General features: G+C 48.8%; 1 protein-coding gene across 2 annotated transcripts in view; it reads left to right on the top strand.

The window, feature by feature from the left end:
* The window catches only part of DPYSL3 (dihydropyrimidinase like 3), a 120,282-nt gene that overhangs the window by 34,767 nt on the left and 67,129 nt on the right, over positions 1-18,386 (top strand). The window contains exon 1 of one of the 2 annotated variants that reach the window (XM_047778978.1): positions 15,215-15,412. The exons of the other annotated variant lie outside the window; for it this stretch is intronic. Within the exon in view, the coding sequence (XP_047634934.1) occupies positions 15,374-15,412 (39 nt within the window). The 5' untranslated portion in view covers positions 15,215-15,373. Of the gene's footprint in view, positions 1-15,214; positions 15,413-18,386 lie in introns of those variants that run through there. 2 annotated transcript variants of the gene reach the window in all.

Here is an 18,386-nt window from a genome sequence, read left to right as displayed (position 1 = left end):
AGCTGAGCCGCGGAGGAGGAGGAGAAGGCAGCTGTAGAAACCGGAGTGGACCCTCCCTGGAGATGCACCTTCGGCTCTGACCGGAGCTGGGCTAAGAGGGCCAGGTCTCAGGTCCTCATCAGTGTCATTGGATTTGCCCCGTTCTCCGCCAAGCAGCAGCATCTCGGGCAAGGTGGACCTCCTTAGGCAAAGCAACATGCAAAGGTGGCGGACAAGTGAGACTGTCTGCCGGTGGCACTGCAGTGGCTGGGATCGTGAGCCCTTTATTCCCGAAGGGGGCTCTGGGTGGTGCACCACAGGCTCCACAGCTGTGGAGAGGAGGTGCCGGTGGTCAGCCACTTGATGTTGCCCCCCAGGTCCGTGCTATTGGGTGTCTGAGTCTGAGGCCGAGAGCAGAGGGCTGGCTGGCTGGTGACAAGGACAGGGCTGCTGTATCACATCAGGGATGAGAATGCTTGACCTTCAGGAGGTCGTGTACCCTTTTGAGAATCCACTCAAAGAGGCTCACTCTCCCCAGTGCCAAAATATACACCCACAGAATTTTTTTAGCTTTCTTTGGACTAGTTTCACTTAGTAACACTCTGCACCCTGGGCAACATCATGCAGCCTTTTAATGAATCAATCAAATTTCTAGGAGCATTCTCAGAATATCAGGTACTGTCTGTTATTTCACCTAATCCTCATACCTTGTCAGTTAACCATATCACCCCATTTTATGGAGAAGGAAACTGAATTTAAATGGACTCGTCCAGGGGCCCCATCGTTAGAAGGCACCACAGGGCTTGGAATTGCAGTTCATGTGACTGGCGGAGTTGGCGTCCAGTTGAGCTCCATACCGGACTCTTTGGGCACCCACTTGGGCATCCCTGGGGTAACAGTGAATTCTTGCCACATGGGGAGGAAGCCAGCAGCCCTGGGGACCAGTCACACAGGTTTATGTGCACTGCCCTCCAGCAGCCATCAGGGTGCAGAGACCTGCGTTGCCAGGGAAGGAGAAGGTATCACTGGCACCAGGCGGATGGCGCGAGTGCAGGGGAGGGGCTGCGGGCCAAGGCGCCCAGGGTGGTGTTAGCTTGAGGGTGGCCCATGGTCCCAGGAGCTCTGGGGGGGAAAGAGGACCAGCTGGTCTCTTGCCCTGTCCCTGGCAATATTTTTCTCTTGCAGGGAGGTTGTCATGGAAAGTAGAGAGCCCGCCTTGTGTTCTCAAGCCCGCTAGTAGTTACTTTCTCTTTTACTTGAGAAGAAGAAGAAGAAAACAAAAAAGTCATGTGAATGTCATTAGTTCTGTCCTTACTTCCAAGAGCCTTGACTATCTTTTTATACAAGTTAATGAGAAACCAGTTAGCAAGACCACAGTAGATTTGCCATCACAGAGTGACGGAGTCAAGTCAGGCTTCTGGGGCAAATAGTAGGATCTTTTACAACAAACTTTATGATAGTTTTCTGTGAGGACCCCTCACCGTCCTAAGGTTTTAAGTGAGGAGAACGTGCAGTAAAACATTACAGAAGCTTAAGAGATGTACAGAGAAACTCAACTCCTGGGTGACAAAATAGACTGGCAGTTCCCATTGTGGCTCAGTGGTAATGAACCCAGCTAGTATCCATGAGGATGCGGGTTCAATCCCTGGCCTCGCTCGGTGGGTTAAGGATCTGGCATAGCCATGAGCTGTGGTGTGGGTCACAGACGCGGCTCGGATCCTGCGTTGCTGTGGCTGTGGTGTAGGCCAGCAGCTGTAGCTCCAGTTCGACCCCTAGCCTGGGAGCCTCCATAGGCTGCAGCTGTGGCCCCCCAACAAACAAAAATAAAACAAAACCAAAATAGACTAAATATAGATTTGCCTTAATTTTAAAAGTGAGTATAAATATTTAGTAACCTTTTCCCTTGAAGCTACTTCTGTAAAGTGGTACCCAGGGCTCCTGCTTGGAAAAAGAAGGTGGTCCCCAGTCTTTAATTTTAATTAAAGCTGAGTCGAAGGTATGTGGGTGTTTACAGTAACTGTTCTCCACAGTGGCGTTGGCTTCAAACCCTCATTACAACAGAACCATTGTTCTTCTGAGCAGCATCTTGGTTGTGTGTTACGTTCCCTCGTGCAACAGCAAATCCCTGAAATATATAAACTAGACGAGATCAATAACAAGATGTGTTTGTCTCTGTTGTCAGCAATACTTTGGGGTTTTGGAGGCCATTGGGAATGAATTGTGGCTGCGAAGTTATGAAAACAGGACTTGGTTGCTTTGCAGACCTTTTTTTGGGAAGATGCTTAGTATGTTGCACTCTAAGTCCAGATGGTCCTTATCCACTTTGGTTTTGATTAAACAGCGAGGCAAGGTCAGAATTTGACTAGGTTGATGAGGTTGGTCAGGGGTTCTCTATTTTTTTATCCACTGACTGTCACAGGGACTCCAGAACCTGTTCTTTTGATCACTTGTGCCATCATGATACACAGTAGCAACTCCTTTAAATGAATCAACTCATCTTTTTGTTTCTTAGGACCTGTCCTTTCATGTCTGTGTCCGTATATCCACTCAGTTATTCTACTGACCCATTTTACAGATGTGGCAAGCGGAGAAGGTTTTCAGGCTAATTCCAAAGTCAGCTATTGTTTGACACCATTTTGGAAAATCTAAGGGTTTTTTTCTATTTCAGTCTCTCGTTCCTGCTTCTTTGTTTACCATCTCCAATTTAAAAATGAGTACTGGACCTTCAAAAGTGACCAAGTACTGTGTCTGGGGCCAGGTCGGCCTCGGACACTGGGCGTCTTGAGGTCGGAAGTCCAGGGTTTCACTTGGGATCGATGCCCACAGGTGACACGCTCATCCAATGACATACCAGTGATGTGTGAGAGATGCCTGCTTTTCATTCCAGTGCTCCTTTGGGAATTTGCTCAGAGAAGCCAATGACCGGACCTCCAGGCACCTGTCTCTGCCATTCCTATTTCTCCAAGAAGATAGGGAGCCAGAGGCTGATCAGGCTCTTCGGCCCTGGAGTGTTTGCTACAACCGAGTACAGAAAACAGAGGGGAAAAAAAAAAAAAAAAAAGACATGAAGCCAAAGTCCCTTCCTGGAGACGGATGGGAAACCTGGAAAATATAAACTGGGTTGCAGCCTTGCACTTGGGGGTTGGCTTGCTTTTTCGAGCCTCTGTCCAAGAATGAATGTCACATCCCTCATCTGTGGGGGAGCTGTTGTGCTGAACCAGAGTTTCCAATCGCATGTGTTTCCATTCAGCCCCAAGGTGAAACTGATTGCACTGAACCATCGATCCAGCGGCTCCAGCCCAGGCTGTCAAACTGGCTTTTAGCAGAGGTTTTGGCAGGTCCGGGATTCAGTCTTGTGGCTGAGGGCCCAGTGGGGTGGTGGAGTGATGGGGGTGGGGGCTCTGGGGAGAACATGGTTCTGGCAGAGAACTCACTGGTCCCCCCGTTCTAAGCAGGCACGAAGTCAGCCTCAGGAAAGAACAGCTCTCACCTCTGAGACACAGACTTCCTCTTCCTTAGTGCCTTGTAACACGCAGTCTCCAAGTGGTCTGATCCTGGAAATTGGAGTGACTTTAAGCCAGGCAGGTGGCATAAAAACATGGAAGCCAGCTCCACAAAGAGCCCGAGGTGCCCTGTACCAGCTGTAACTTCCTGTTCGGCAGGGCTCTTGCTGTGCCCCCTGGTAGAAGCCTTTGCTCTTTGGGGAAAAGCCACTAAATAACCCAGAGCTGCAGGAATGGGAAATACATTTCCCAGCTGGGTCCCTGGGGGTGAAGGTAAACAGCTCACTCCAGCTTCTTCCCCTGGGTTCTAGGGTCCACGCTCTCTTCCTCTGGGCACACGGCACCGTATAAAGGGTGTTGGTTGGAGGAAGTGTCACTCTCTGTTGCTGGCAGGGGGGGTGTTCGACAGCACCAGGCACTGGATCAGTGCTGCAGAGGGGCTGTGGGTCACGTGTCGTGTCTACTCCCTCCCCGTGCCCATGTGCCAGCATCGGGGTGGTTGGTGACGGACGGTGCCTGATGTCGACCGACTGAGTCACTTGGTCCATGTCTTTGTTTAGGGCCTCTTTTGTGGTGGATCCTCTCTGGAGGGCATTAAGATAGAGTATATCTGTCTGTTTTCCCCAGGCCCACTCCCATGGGTCTACCATGTGTTCCTAGCTAAGGCCTCTTTTTCTTTGATCTTTCGTTTTTCCCTTTATTGCCTAGGAACGTTTCAATGCCATGTATAATCTTGAGCCACTTTTCTTTCCGAAGTGGATGGCTGGGTGCACTGTCTCAAGCTCTGGTCATTTGGGAGAGATGTGTCTTCACTGTTGTCTTTCAGGGTCACCCCTGAGTGAGACTCTCTAGTGGCAGTGGTCTGTTTTCACCTCGAACCCACTGGGAAGCCAGCCAGGTTCAGGGGTGCTCCTCCTTCATCAGCTGACCATAAGGGCCATAGGTGTGTGCTAACAGAAAGGTACTGGATGGCCTGGGAGACTGGGCCACCTGCTCAGGTCATTTACTCGTGGGCCCTTCAGCCCTTCTCGTGGTCAGTTGATGCTTGGCCAACCTGATCTTCTGACTGGTGGTTCTGATGGACTTCAGCTTATGGATGGACATTTCTGGCTGCGTGGCCACCTCATGGCCCTGGTCAGGCCTTCCATCACTACCAGGGTCCCGTAGCCCTCAAGGACCTATTGTTTAAACAGTACATAATTCTCTTGCTCCAGAGTCCTAGGAGTGTAAATTGTGACACTCCTATGGGGAATTCAGTATCTTCACATGGTGACATTTCCCACCACAAACACCTACAAGGCTGCAAAATTTATTGGGTCCTGTGGCAAAAGTGGCAGAGCTGTTTGTGCTGCATCCTGGATCTGCTGCACAGCCCTTTCCTGCTGCAGGTGCTACTCAAAACCGACAGCCTTTGATGCATATGTGCTGTCAAAGTATTTCCAGATAGGCACGTTGTTTCCAAACCCTGAAGAGTCCTCCCAGCCTTTATGCTTCCTTCTTTGCAAGAAATTTTCCCAGAGCAGTAATCTCTTCTTTACTCTGGAGCAGGAGTTGACGCCTGCCCTCCTCCACTGGGCTCCTAAAATTTTACTGAGGCTTCAGGACCCTGGATCTTTGTAGAACTTTCTTTCCCACTTTTATTGGGTTCATGTGTCCTTCGTGAATGCTCTAGGGTTCACGGTCTTGCCAAAGCCTTCAGTATTCTTATCACTTCATGCTCATTTAGTCAGATTTGCATGATGTCACCCAAAGAATGTGTTAGTGTGATGTTTTCAGGATGTCCAGGCAGCCTAGATCTTTTGAGATTATATTGTGCTGGAAGGAAGGATAATGCCCATAGCCTTGGGGTCAAGGCTATTCATGTGTGCTGTCCTCTGTTCCCAGTTTATGCAAACTGCTTTTGATCTCCTTTTCTGATAGCGATGGAACTGAGCTCATTTCACTAGATCAGTAGCTGTGTACCATGGACTTGATAGTCTGCTCCAGAAAACTTCCACGGCAGCTGCAATTTGGGCCAATACTTGATGGAGATATGCTCTAGGATTTGTCTGACTTTTGTAGTATCCGGGCCATGTGATGGGGGCTACCAGCCCAGCATCTTTCAGGTTTTTCAGAGTGTCACTAACCTGTGCCAGTCCCTTAGGATGCAAAACTTTTTTTGAGTTACTGTCTGGATGTAATATCTTGGAGTAGGGCTGGAGGTCAGTCTTAGAACCTTCCGCTTGGTCTTCCCTGTGTGAAAGCTCTTACCCCACGGGCTAAGAAACCAGTGCTAATTGCCACATTCGTCTATTCAGTTACTCAATAGAGGTCCATGAAAATGACCACTGAACCCCATGGACCAAATGTAAGCCAGATCTAGACCAGGCGTCCATTAATACATGGGCTGGTCTTCACATGTCTCCATGCTAACCGAGGAGCTGTGGTGATGCCCCGTCTCTGGGTATCAGTCAGAACTGGGAACTTGTATTCACTGGTCCTCGGGATGTTTAGGTAACTCCTTTCCTGGTTCACAGTGGCATTAGTATATGTCCCTAGGACTCCGTGGGGAAGAGCATACACACGAGGTGTGGCATGTGGGCTCCTACCTTCTGATGATCTAGCTTTTCCTTCAGTTAAAGCTTTGCAAAAGCCTGAAGACTAGGTCAGACCCAGAACTTGGGCGAGGGATCAGGGCTTTTCAGTGGAGTAACCACGCTCAGCCTCCTGATCATCAATTCTTTATTTTTTATTTTTTTGTCTTTTTGCCGTTTCTTGGGCCGCTCCCGTGGCATATGGAGGTTCCCAGGCTAGGGGTCTAATCAGAGCTGTAGCTGCCAGCCTACGCCAGCGCCACAGCAACGCGGGATCCGAGCCATGTCTGCGACCTACACCACAGCTCACGGCAACACCGGATCATTAACCCACTGAGCAAGGGCAGGGATCGAACCTGCAACCCTATGGTTCCTGGTCGGATTCGTTCACCACTGCGCCACGACGGGAACTCCCTGATCATCAATTCTTGATTCACTTTGCTTACTGCCTATTTTTAGCTTTTTTTTAAAAAAAGTTACCATATACTTAGAAGCTTAAAATAGTACAGAGTTAATCTCTTGGAGTTCTAGAGATCCAAAGTCTCAAATGAGTCTTGGGGGTTAAAACCAAGGTGTCCGCAGAGCTGCAGTCCCTCTGGGAGAACCTCCTTTTCCAGCTCCTTGGCATATTCCTTGGCTCCTGGGCACATCACTCTGACCTTTACTTCCATCAACGCATCTGCCTTTGTGTCTCTGACCCTTCTGCCTCCCTCTTATAAGGACCTCTGTGATTACACTGGGCCCACCTGGATAATTCAGGGTAATTTCTGATAGCACTTTAATCACAAAGTCCCTGGGAGTTTCCATTGCGGCTCAGCGGGTTACAAACCTGCCAGGTATCCACGAGGACGTGGGTTCGATATGATCCCTGGCCTCACTCAGTGGGTTAAGGATCAGGGGATGCCTCAAGCTGTGGTGTAGGTTGCAGATGTGGCTTGGATCTGGGGTCACTGTGGCTGTAGTGTGGGCTGGCAGCTGCAACTCTGAGTAGACCTCTAGCTTGGGAACTTCCATATGCCACAGGTGCCGCCCTAAAAAAAGCAAAAAACAAACAAACCCCAAATCGCCTTGTCCTGTATACCATTTTCACGGATCCTGGAGATTAGGATGGGCATTTGGGGAGGACATTATTCTGCCTACCACAGTGTCTTTCTGGGTGACGTCATCTCTCTCGCTTGCGGGGACACCAACCCTCTATCAAACATCCTCATAACTTTCAGGCCAGGCCTTCCTGGCCACCTCTCTGACCTTGACGCTCGTGATAATTGCACCCACCTGGTTTCTGACAGTTAAGTGCTGCCACCTGCCTCTCAGTGGGCCTTGTTCTACGACTCATTTTCTACCATCCGTCCTCACCTAAAAAGAAATTAAATATGTGCTAAATGTACGCATACATCGGTGAATAATACAGGAATGAAATAAAATTCCATCATTTGCGGATTTATATTAAGTCCCCAATTCAGTCCTTACCACACCTCAAAATCATCCAGCACCAGCTCCCTGGTTTCCTTTAATGAGAATTTCGACTGAAAGGCATGTACAAAGGTCATTTTAGCAGGAAAGGAAGCTAGTCCTCCAGCGACTCGAGTGTTCATGAGCCTATATTTGCGACTGACCCTAGATACTGCACATCAGAATGTTATGCCCCGGGCTTGCCTTCCTTCCCAATTTCAGGCACATACATAGCGGCAGGAACCGGGGATTGATTGCGGAAAAGCAGCACAGAGCAAGGACTTGGGGAAGGCAAAGTCCTCTAAAAATTTCTGAAGTTTAAAGAAATTAGTCAGGGGGTTCCCACTGTGGCACGGTGGGTTAAGGATCCTGCCTTGTCTCTGTGATAGTGTGGGTTTGATCCCTGGTCCAGGAACTTCCCTACGCTGTGGGTGCGGCCATAGAAACAATGAACTGATTAATCAGTCAGATCGTAGTGTCTCCCCTCTGCTCTGCAAGGCAAAATGGTCAAGATGTCTTTTAATGCTTGTGAATGTAACCCCACGTGTGTGTCTCACATCCAGTGGGGAGAGGGAGACGAGCCTTGTGGTTCCCCCTTCCCCGTCCTTCCCCTGGAAGCCTCGCCAGCCTGGCGTTTCTGGTACTTGGAGATGAGCTGCCATCAAAGCTTCTGAACAAGCCAGAGACCTGCAGAATCAGCCTCTACGGAGGAAATGGATGTGAAACTCCATCCAGGGAGATGCAGCTTTGCACACCCCGTTGCTCAAGCTGATAGCAGCTTGGTTTTTAGAATAAGCCCATGGGAATACCTTTCTGTGGCTATCCTGCTTTTGTTTTGTTTTTGCTTTTTTTCTTTTTTTGCCTACTGTGTTTCAAGGGTAGGGTTGTTTGTCAGGTTGTTTCTGTGTATTTAATATGGAAACATCTAATAATAGCAGGTGAGTCACCGCTTTGATTTCCATTCTGTGACACTGGAAGTACATGGCTGAGATTTCCTTTGTTTGAAATGTAGGTAAAATTAATGCACCCGGATGACTTAATGGACGGTTCTGAGATTAAACGTTTGTTTGTTCACATTAGAATAGCCCAAGCATTTCACAAAGACCTGGTGTGTGCCTTTTGACCCTTCAAAAGTCTTCTGTATTTGTTTTGGGACAATGTTTTTCTTCATATCAGGACAGGGGAAATGTCTGCTGACATTAATATAGTAAAATATAAGTTTGTTTTTAACATGTAGAAAGTTCAATGGTCAGAACCGTGCATGTCACTAAGCACTGATTTTAGGTGCCTTGGAAATTGAAAGGAGGACAGAATATTCTTGACTTGCTTCTCTCTTCAGGTATTTTTCCCCATTGATTCTACTCTGTTCCAAACATTATAAAAGCGCTAGAGACCCACCAAGATACATAAGACATTGTCCCTGACACAAAGGAGTTCAGCAAATAAAAATCAGAACACTAAAAATAATGGTAGGAGGGGGGTTCCCGTCGTCGTCGATCAGTGGAAACGAATCTGACTAGCGTCCATGAGGACACAGGTTTGATCCCTGGTCTTGCTCAGTGGGTTAAGGATCTGGCATTGCTGTGAGCTGTGGTGTAGGTCACAGACCCGCATTGCAGTGGCTGTGGCATAGGCCAGCAGCTATAGCTGCAATGCGACCCCTAGCCTGGGAACCTCCATAACTTGTGGCCCTAAAAAGACAAAAAAAATAATAATAATGGTAGGAAGAGTGACCGTTTAATTAACGTACTTTGCGCTAGGACTCGCCTTGTGTGAACAATCTTATTTAATCCACTGTCCTTTATTCTCGTGTACACTTGTGCCCTCCCTCCCTCTTAACCAGCTTGGGGCCCTGACTTTGTCCTCAATTCCTTTGTGTTTCTTTCTCCCTACTCAGCACTCATGTAGCAAAATCCTTGTGAAATTCCACACCCTGCCTCCTCTGTGCCTGCATATCTCCGGCTGTGGGTGACTGGAGGAGGAGCCTCAACCATGCTGGGTGTCTCTTTAAATCTATGGCCACTCCCTGAAGGTCATGTAGCTGGGTGTTGGCACCTTACTTCCCTAAGCACTTTATTCTCCTAAATAATGATTTCATCCCAGCTCCTCTTTCCTCTAACTTCCCATACCTTCTCTCTTCTTCTTCATCTTCTTCTCTTAGCTGATGGCAGAGAAAATAGACACGGTCAGAAGAGAACAGCCATAAACTCCCTCCATGAACTTGACCCATTGGCCTGTCTCTGTGCCGCCCTACTCACCCCCATAGTTACTTGTGGAGAGATGGGCCTTGCTCCTCCCTAAGGGCAAGCCCTCCGTTTGAACACTAGATGTCACCTGTGTTATCCCATTTCTCTCCTGCATCCTGAAATTTCTTCTTCATACCCCATCAGCCACATTGCTATTTCTCTTTTATTAGATTCTACTGTCTATGCTCCTTACTGCTCATAGCCTTTTCTCTGTTTACTCTTCAGTCCCTTGAAAGAGTTGCTTATATTATGTGTTTCCAGTTTCCACTTTTTTTTTTTTTCTTTTTCTGCTGCACCTGCAGCAGGTGGGAGTTCCCGGGTCGGAGATTGAATCCAAGCCAGAGCCGTGACCTACACCACAGCTGCATCAACACCGGGTTCTTAACTCACTATGTCAGGCTGAGGGTGGAACTCGTGCTACCGCAGAAACAGTGCCAGATCCTTAACCTTCTGCGCCATGGCGGTGGGAACTCTCTAATTTCCACTTTGATTTTTCTCTTGGGAATATCCCCATAGCTTCATTGAGACTGCTCTGGCACACATACGCACATAGGACGTTCTCAGGGACTATTATTTGAATAATTCAATACTTGCTCACAAAAATCCCCCACTAGGAGGTGGGCTTGAAGGTGCTCATTTTATAGGTGCTCTGGTCAAGGTTTTCGGGGACTTCACGCATCAATGAGCCACTCAGTTGCTATTGTCTTGGACCCCTCAATGGCCTGTAGCAAAGTGATGCACTTTATCTTCTTAGAAATTGCTTTGTTTCTTGACCTGCACAGCACTGGGCTCTCAGGGTATCCCCACCTTCTCATTGCCCTCAGACTCTGCTGCTTTTCCAACTGGTCATTTGCCCTCAGGATGCTTCCTTAGCTCAGAGCTGTCTCCACTCACTTCCTTGGTCAGCACACCCAGCACTGTTACTTTATCTCATACCTGGAAGCTGGCTGCTCCCAAAGTAGTGTGTCTGGCCCAGCTCTTCCCTAGACTCCTAATGCCAGTAGCTACATGCCTGCTCAGCGTTTCCCCTGGAGGTTTAATACAAATGTCCACAGATGCCCTCTTGACTTTCCCACCAACTCCATTTCCCCCACAGTTTTCCTGATCTTACCTTCTTCTTTTGAGTTGCTGAGGCCAACAAATTGAGTGTAATCTTTGATTCCTCTTTTTCTCATATCCCAGTCAAATCCATCAGCAAGAACTGTTGGCTTTACCTTGAATTATATCCAATATCTGACCACTTCTTGTTGCCATTTGGTACAAGCAACCACCATCTCACCTGACCTTCTGTGACCCCCGATATGGAAAATTCCAGCCCATCCTCGAGACAGTGGAACGACCTTCACTTCCCGATCCCTGCTTTATCACCAGTGCACTTGCCACCATTTTAAACACTATATGATTTTTTAAACACTAATTTTTTACTCTTGATTTATGCCCCCCCCCCAGAATAGAAGCTTCAAGAGGCCAGGGATTTTGTCTCTTTTATTCAAATATTTGTATACCTGATGCCTAAATACCCATAGTAGGTACTCAATAAATATTAGTTGAATTAATTAATAAAAGAGCACAAAAACACGACCAAGGTAGTAAAAAGATGCTCATTTTAGAGATGAGGTAATCAAGGCTTAGAAAGTTGAAATAATCTGCAGAAGGTCACAGAAGTAGAAACTGGAGGAGTTGGAATATGGACTCTGTTCTTAAGTCCAGATCCTAGATTCACCATTCTGGGTTCTAGTGCATGGTTTCCCTTCTGAACTCAATATTATTTTTCAAAAAGAATTCTCTAAGTTAATACAAGGCTTTGGATCTTCCCTGAGGCTTTGATGGAGGCTCCTTTCAAAGTCACGGCTCTCTACTCCCTGCTCAGCTGCCACATCTATTCTACAGAGCCCTTCTTTGGCCAATGTGTGGCCTTGGGCGTCTCTAACTATCGTATAAGGGAGCCCTTCCTCACCATCTTGAATTCACTTGCTCTGAACCTCCATTCAGGAAGCTCTAAGGAACCGCAGAGAAGCAAAAATAGATGCTCTTAAATCCGGATTCTGAGCGCATGCCCTTTAACTACAGGCATGCCCTTACTCCATATTTTTACCCTTTCTTCAGACAGCATATAAAACATTCTTACATTTGCTTGCCTAATAAGCAATGAGCAATTTCTCTGGGCAGGCCCCTCTTTCACACCCTCAGGATGGAGCAGTCAATAACACAGGTATATTTCCATCCTCGTGATGAGAAGGCAGATGACACTTCACCATGTCACATGGTGAAAAGTACCCTGAAAATAAATAAAGCATAGAAGGGGGCTACTAACTGACAGATAGTACTCTCCTGAATAAGGGCATAAAGGCAACTTCCTGAGATCCGGGATGATATTATTATTCTTCACATCTGTAGAACCACGACCTTGGAAGAATAACTATTTCGCACAGAGTAGATAATGTATGAATATTGTGAGAATGACTGAATGCGAGAATGAATGAATGAATGAATGAATCAAGGAGAAGCAAGAGCCCAGTTAGGAGGGTACTGCTTTGCAGTTGGAGAGAAGAGGACCCGGTGTGGATATATTTAAAAGACAGAACCGAGAGTACTTCCTGACAGCTTGGACGTAGAGCGCAAACTGGATTAGACTGGAGGGGAGAAGTCAAGGTTCCAATAATGACAAACGTTTGGGCTGAGCAACTAGAAGACAGCAGCCTTGATGGAAGTGTGGAAGTCGATGGATGTGGTAGATTTGGTGGCCAAAATTAAGTTTCTTTGGGACCATAAATTAGGTCACTCTGTGTCTCCCTCTCCTTCTCTCATAGTTTCCTGAGATATTTCAAGCCAAGTACTGCCTGGTATCCAAGGAAAACCATTCAGAGTCATTCTCCTGTGGAAAACATCCACACTGGGTCCACTCCTCGGTCTCTTGGCCAGACACAGAGGCATCCTGTGTTGATTGCTGCCTTTCTTCTTGTTCCTTGAATAAGCAAGGCTCGGCCAAGGAAGGCTTTTCCCTTCAGACTCATCTTAGACACTTGATTTTGATTTAAGAAAGAGAAAGATGATTGAAGGGGATGAAAAAGGGGAAAAAACAGTGTTTGTTGTATATTTCTGCTGATGGCAACAGCTTGAACCGATTAGCTGGTTATTATGCATTCCTGTGCCTGGCTTTTCACAGCAGTCTGATGCAGAGAAGCACATCACAAGTCTTACTTTGCTTGGTTTCTTGCATGCAAACCCGACCTCAAAGAGATACCCAGTCTTGTAATTTGAAACAACAGACATCGCACAAAATCATCAAGTGATCAAAAATATGGTATAAATCTATTTAGTAGAGAGTGTTCTGGATTATAATGACAGCAATAGAGGAGATAATTAGGATGTAAGAAAGGAAAAAAAAAAAAAACCTGACAAACCCACAGAATTAAAAAAAAAAAAAAAAAGGCATTGGTATTTCTTTAGGATTGTAAATGTCCCCTACATATTTTTGCTTTTCCTGAGGAGAACTTGCAAATTCCCTTCACATGAGTTTGGGGTGGTAACATCTAGGAGAAAGACTCTGAGAGACCTCTGCAGGGTTGCATAGTATGTAGTTAATTCTCTTTTTACTCTGTTCTAAATATAATCCTGCTCATTTGCATGCCAATCCCCAAAATGCTTTGTAATTTCACAACTCTTGGCTACTGGTCTCAGCCCTTAAGCTTTAGGAACAAAGCAAAATGTTTAGGGCGTGCCTTTGGCTTTAGCCTCCCCCCCCCCCCCACCCGCTGCTTTTGCAGAAGAGTAGGGGAGGTGACCTTTGCTTTGCACTCATCCTCCAAGCCAGAGTATCACAGAAAGCTGTGGACTTTCCCTGTGAAGACTGCATTCAGTCTAGTTACCCATGAATAGCTGGCTGCTGCCTGGATTAACTCACTTGAGAAGGAGTGTTCCGGGGAAGGGGCAGCTGCTTGCTCTGCCCTTTGATTATGTGTTCAGGCTGGTTCATTTCGGGTTTACGGGAAGCTCAGGCTGGAGTATTCTGGAGCCTTTTTCTGTGGATGCTTCATATGGTGTCTCTGTTGCAGAAGAAGCCTTCGAGTTAATGAAGAGGTGTCCCAGAGTGTGGTCAGTGGCTCTGTGCCATCTACAGGCTTTCTGTTTAGGGGGCCCTTAGGTTCCGCAAGAGGGTGGGGTGGTGACAGGAGACTCGTCTTGAGAAGGTTTTGTGATTTTTGGAGAGCAAGCCGTTTTTGTTGTTATCAAATGGTGTATTTGGCATTATTTTTTTCAGGAGAGCTGAGAAAGCTCCCCCATCCGACTGCCCCTCACCCCCCAGGGAGGGGATGTGGCGCCAACCACAGCGGCTCCTGCAAGCATGCCTCCCTTGGCGGTTGAATCCTCAAGCATGCCTCCCTTGGCGGTTGAATCGAAGCGGGTAGCAAAAAGATATTACGTTGCAGCCTTGAAAGGTCACGGTTTTGGTCCTAAGAGCACAGCGACCTTTGTCTATCAGCCCCGCCTGTAATAGAGGAAACTCGGGATCGTGAGCAGCGCCCATCGGACCGCGCACACATCCACGGCTGCGCAGTAACGTGGCAGGGCTGCTGCCTTCTCACCACAGGTGTTTTCTACTCTTCACTCTCCGTGCAGCATTAATGCTCTTTCTTGGATTCTGAGCCAGGCAGTGGAGTTTAAAGCACATTATTTTGAGAATGATTTTTACGTTACAGAGCTAGCTGGCACGGTGCACCCTTGCAGCGCCCTGAGAGTGAGTGGTTGCTTCATCGTTTTGGGGTCTGTATTTTCAAGGTCTTGGGATAGCAGCGGCCGGCCAGGCTGCACCACGTCTGACCAGGATCGGCTTTCTAAAGGATCGCGCGGCGGGTTTACACACCCAGCGGCCAGGGAGGCGGCGCCCGGCCTCCGCGGTAACAAAGGCAGCCGCCGCCGCTTCCAGCGGGGGTGGTGGCGGAGAATGGGTTCCGGGAGGCACATCCGGAGCAGTCTCCTTTCTGAAAAGAGGGTAGGGAAGGCGGGAAATCGGCCCACCGGCTGATCGGAGGAATGGGTGTTTTCCCGGGCTCGGCCGGTGGGGCTAGGAGGGCGATGCTGGTGCCTTTCTCCCGACACTCAGGGCTGCAGCATCCCCGCCCCGAACAGTCCCTCGCGCCCCCTGGTGGTGGCGGAGCTGGCTGGACCGCCGCTCCTGCAAGTCACCAAAAAAAAAAAAAAAGGAAGAAAAGGAAAAAGTGGGTGAGGCAGATGCAAAGAGGAAAATCAATAGGGATAAGAGAGAAAAGGGAGGAGTCGCAGATCAGCCATTCTTGTCTTACGGGGTCCCAGCTGGCACCGCCAAAGGAAAGAAGAAAAAAAAAAAAAAAAAGCCCGGGCGTGAACGCGAGTGGAGGAGGGTGTGTGTGGCGGGGGGGTCGGGGGTGAAAGGGGGACCAGGGAGATTTACTATTGTCTCTGGCAGCCGCCGCGGGAGCCGGGGAGAGGGGCGGAGGCGAGAGGAGGCGGCGGCCGCGGCCAGCGCACCATTCGCTCCACCTGATCTCGGGGCGCTGTGCGCTGAGGAAGGCGCAGGCGAGCAGGAGCAGGAGCAGAAGGAGGGCGGGAGGCAGCTGCTGCAGCCACCGCCGCCGCCACCATGTCCTACCAAGGCAAGAAAAACATCCCGCGGATCACGGTGAGTCGGGCGCCGCCGCCTCCGTGGCTCGCTCGCTGGTCGCTGGCTGCACCGCGGGCGCGGGCGGCTTGGATCTCGGCGGCTTCCCTGCACGGGTCCCCGGGGAGGGACGGGGGGACCCAGGGTCCGGGGAGTGGAGAGCAGCGGTCAGTCCAGCCGGCGCGGCGTGGCGCCACCCAGACGGATCGACCCTGGGGTTTGGGGAAAAACTAAACAAAGAGGAAACCCAAACAGTGGCGCGGGGGAATTTTGGATTATTTAGCATTTGTTCTCACTACGCTGCATTTATAACGTCTGCACGGCCCTTCCTGGACCCCCGCGCCACCTCGGGTGTCCGTCTGTGCTGCCCCAGGTGAGGTTTGTTTTTTGTAGAAGGTTCCTTTTGGCGAGGAGGGTATAGAGAGGTGACACCTTTCTCTAGGGATACTTGGTAGCCCGCTGACACCCTCTTCCAGCTCCAGCCCTTGGCTTTGCCTCCCGTGCCGCGAGGGTGATGGGGTGGCCGGACTGTCAGCCCTCACCTTGGTCCCTTCTTGTGTCCATTCACCCCAATTCGTATTTCAGTGCTCGGGACTGGACAGCCAACGTGGCTGTAGCGGTAATGACCAACTTTTTTTTTTTTTTTTTTGCCCTCGGTGCATTTTATATTTTCCCGTCATCCCCCCCCCCCGCTCCCCCAAGAAAAAGGCTGAGTTTTTAGAGCAGATTTTAGTTTGAGGTGGCAGGCACGCGCTGTGTGCAAGCCTTGTCCGATTGTCATTGTGTGCAAAACCGAGCCCCCTAGGGGGTGGGTGTCAGAAGCATTGGGCGTGCGCCTGGGGCGGGCGAGGTGGAGAAGGGACGTGCCTTTATCAGGTACGGAAGCCACCTCTTGTTCAGCGGCCAGCATGCCGCTCTGGCGCAAAATCCCGCGCCCCAGTCTGGGATTCCTCCGGGGTGCATTGAAAGGATGCTCTCAATGGAAGGGGCCTGCAGCTTTTTTTTTTTTTTTTTCTTTCTTTCTTTCAGGACAAGACACAAACAACAGAAAACCACTAGCATTTGTTAGGTCAGCACGAAGCAGTGAGGTTGTGCTTTGTCTAGTGAATAGGGTGTGTGTGCCCACGTGTGTGTGCATGTGTGTACTGGGGGAATGGGTGGCTACTCCATCTTTGCAAGAGGAACAAAGGAAGTGATCAGCTGGCCCCTGGAGGCTCTGCAGCTGCCCTAGGGCAGTGCTGTCTATACCTGCTGTGGGGAATTCATTTGCTTTGCATCCACTAGGTTCTCCGGTGCCCAGGTTTCTTTGCACTTGTTCCATTAGGCTTGGGACAACCTGATTGCCCTGGAGGACCTTCCCCCGGTAGACAGGAGGAGGCTGTTCCTGCCTCTAGTGCACTTGATTGTCAAGTGGTGTATTTCCGTCCCAGCATCCTGTCTTTTTCATGTATGGGAGCTTCACCCTACAGAAGTGTGGCTCCACCCCTACCTGCAGTCCACCTGGTCCCAGGGAAGAAGCAGTCCCCAGAGGGATGGAGTTGGGATGGGTGGGGATCCTTTTGCCCGGTGGAGGCATTGGGTTTAACCCCCCCTCCTTTTCTCCTACCTGATACCATTGATCTCACATGATTGTGAAAACATGGTGAGCTTTCTATACTTCACAGTGTTTTCTCAATGCCAATTCATTGTCTGTGCAAAGAGCTGTAGATGATATTTAAAAAAAAAAAAAAACTGATTGGGACCAAAACTCATTTTTTTAATACTTATTTCTCTAACGCAGGAGAGATGAATGAATGTCAGCTCCTCATCCTATGACACATGAAAGTTTTGTTGCATCGATGCCACTTGCTCTGTATCCGCTGTGCATTTGCTAATTCTCCTGGTTGAAATAAGCAGGGAACAGGTTATATTTTTCTTCCCAGTTTGCAGATTGCAAGGGTTCATCTTAGGGATTCAGCTCATGCTCTCTTGCTAAGGGCCACGCCCATTCTTCTAGCCATCGCTTAAGCCACCTTTAAGGGAGGATACAGAAATATAGCCCTTGCGATAACAGCCTTAGAAGCCCGCATCCGTGCGGCTGTGCCCTAATCGCAGGGCCAGGTTCCCTTTTGTTCCCGCTTGAATGCTCTTTGCTGGGGTGCATCCTTCATTTTCACTGGGGCTTCTTCCATCCTTTCTCTGCATGTGGGGCGTGGTGCTGCAGAGCAGCTTCTGCCTTGAAGCTGGGTCTGTGCCTCCGGCAGCTGTGACAAGCATGGACAGTGAATTTCTTGGAGCCAGCCTGCCTTGTATTCATTGTTGAGAGGGGCGTGGGGGTGGGGGGAGGCAGAGAGGCTTGGCAGGAAGGGGGTGTTGGCCTTTGGCGGCAAGGAATCCGTTTGGTGATTTTTCTCATGTGTTGTGTTCATCTTACCTTGAACAAGGATTCTATTTTAGATCCAAACATTGTGATTTTTTTCCGGTTTGCATGTCTGTAGATGATTATGGCTCTCTAAATACTAGATAACCATAAGCCATCTTCAAAGACACCTTCCTAGATGTAGCGAAAAACATAAAAATATGGACAAAGACCTGCATATACAGAAAGATTAAAGATCTAAATATGACATATATCCCCTACTGTCATTCCTAGTACCTTTTTTTAAAATGATAAGATGGTAGAATTTGAGTTAAGTGTCCTATCCTCTGTATTCCTTTCTGTGACGGCTGCCCCACCCAGTAGCTAAAATGTCACTGTAGTCTGAGGACCGATGGGGGGCAGTCTTTCTTGCTGAGGACCTCTGCCTCCACAGGCACCACCCTCAGCCACAATTTGGGGGACACGGTAAGGTTGTGTTTGCTTCGTTTTTGCTTTTCCTTCCACCTCTTTTTTGCTGCCTTCCTACCGTCCTGGGTGTTTTGGTTTTCCGGGAAAGGGGTTGTTTCTCTGCCGCTGATCGAATTGGCTGGTGCTTCCCCTTTGAGCAGCTCAGGCCTTAGATCTCATTGTTCTTCT

The sequence above is a fragment of the Phacochoerus africanus genome, chromosome 4 (assembly GCF_016906955.1).
Source record: "Phacochoerus africanus isolate WHEZ1 chromosome 4, ROS_Pafr_v1, whole genome shotgun sequence".
NCBI lineage: Eukaryota > Metazoa > Chordata > Mammalia > Artiodactyla > Suidae > Phacochoerus > Phacochoerus africanus.
Note: the sequence above shows the minus strand (reverse complement) of the source record. Positions and strands in the feature narration are given on the sequence as shown.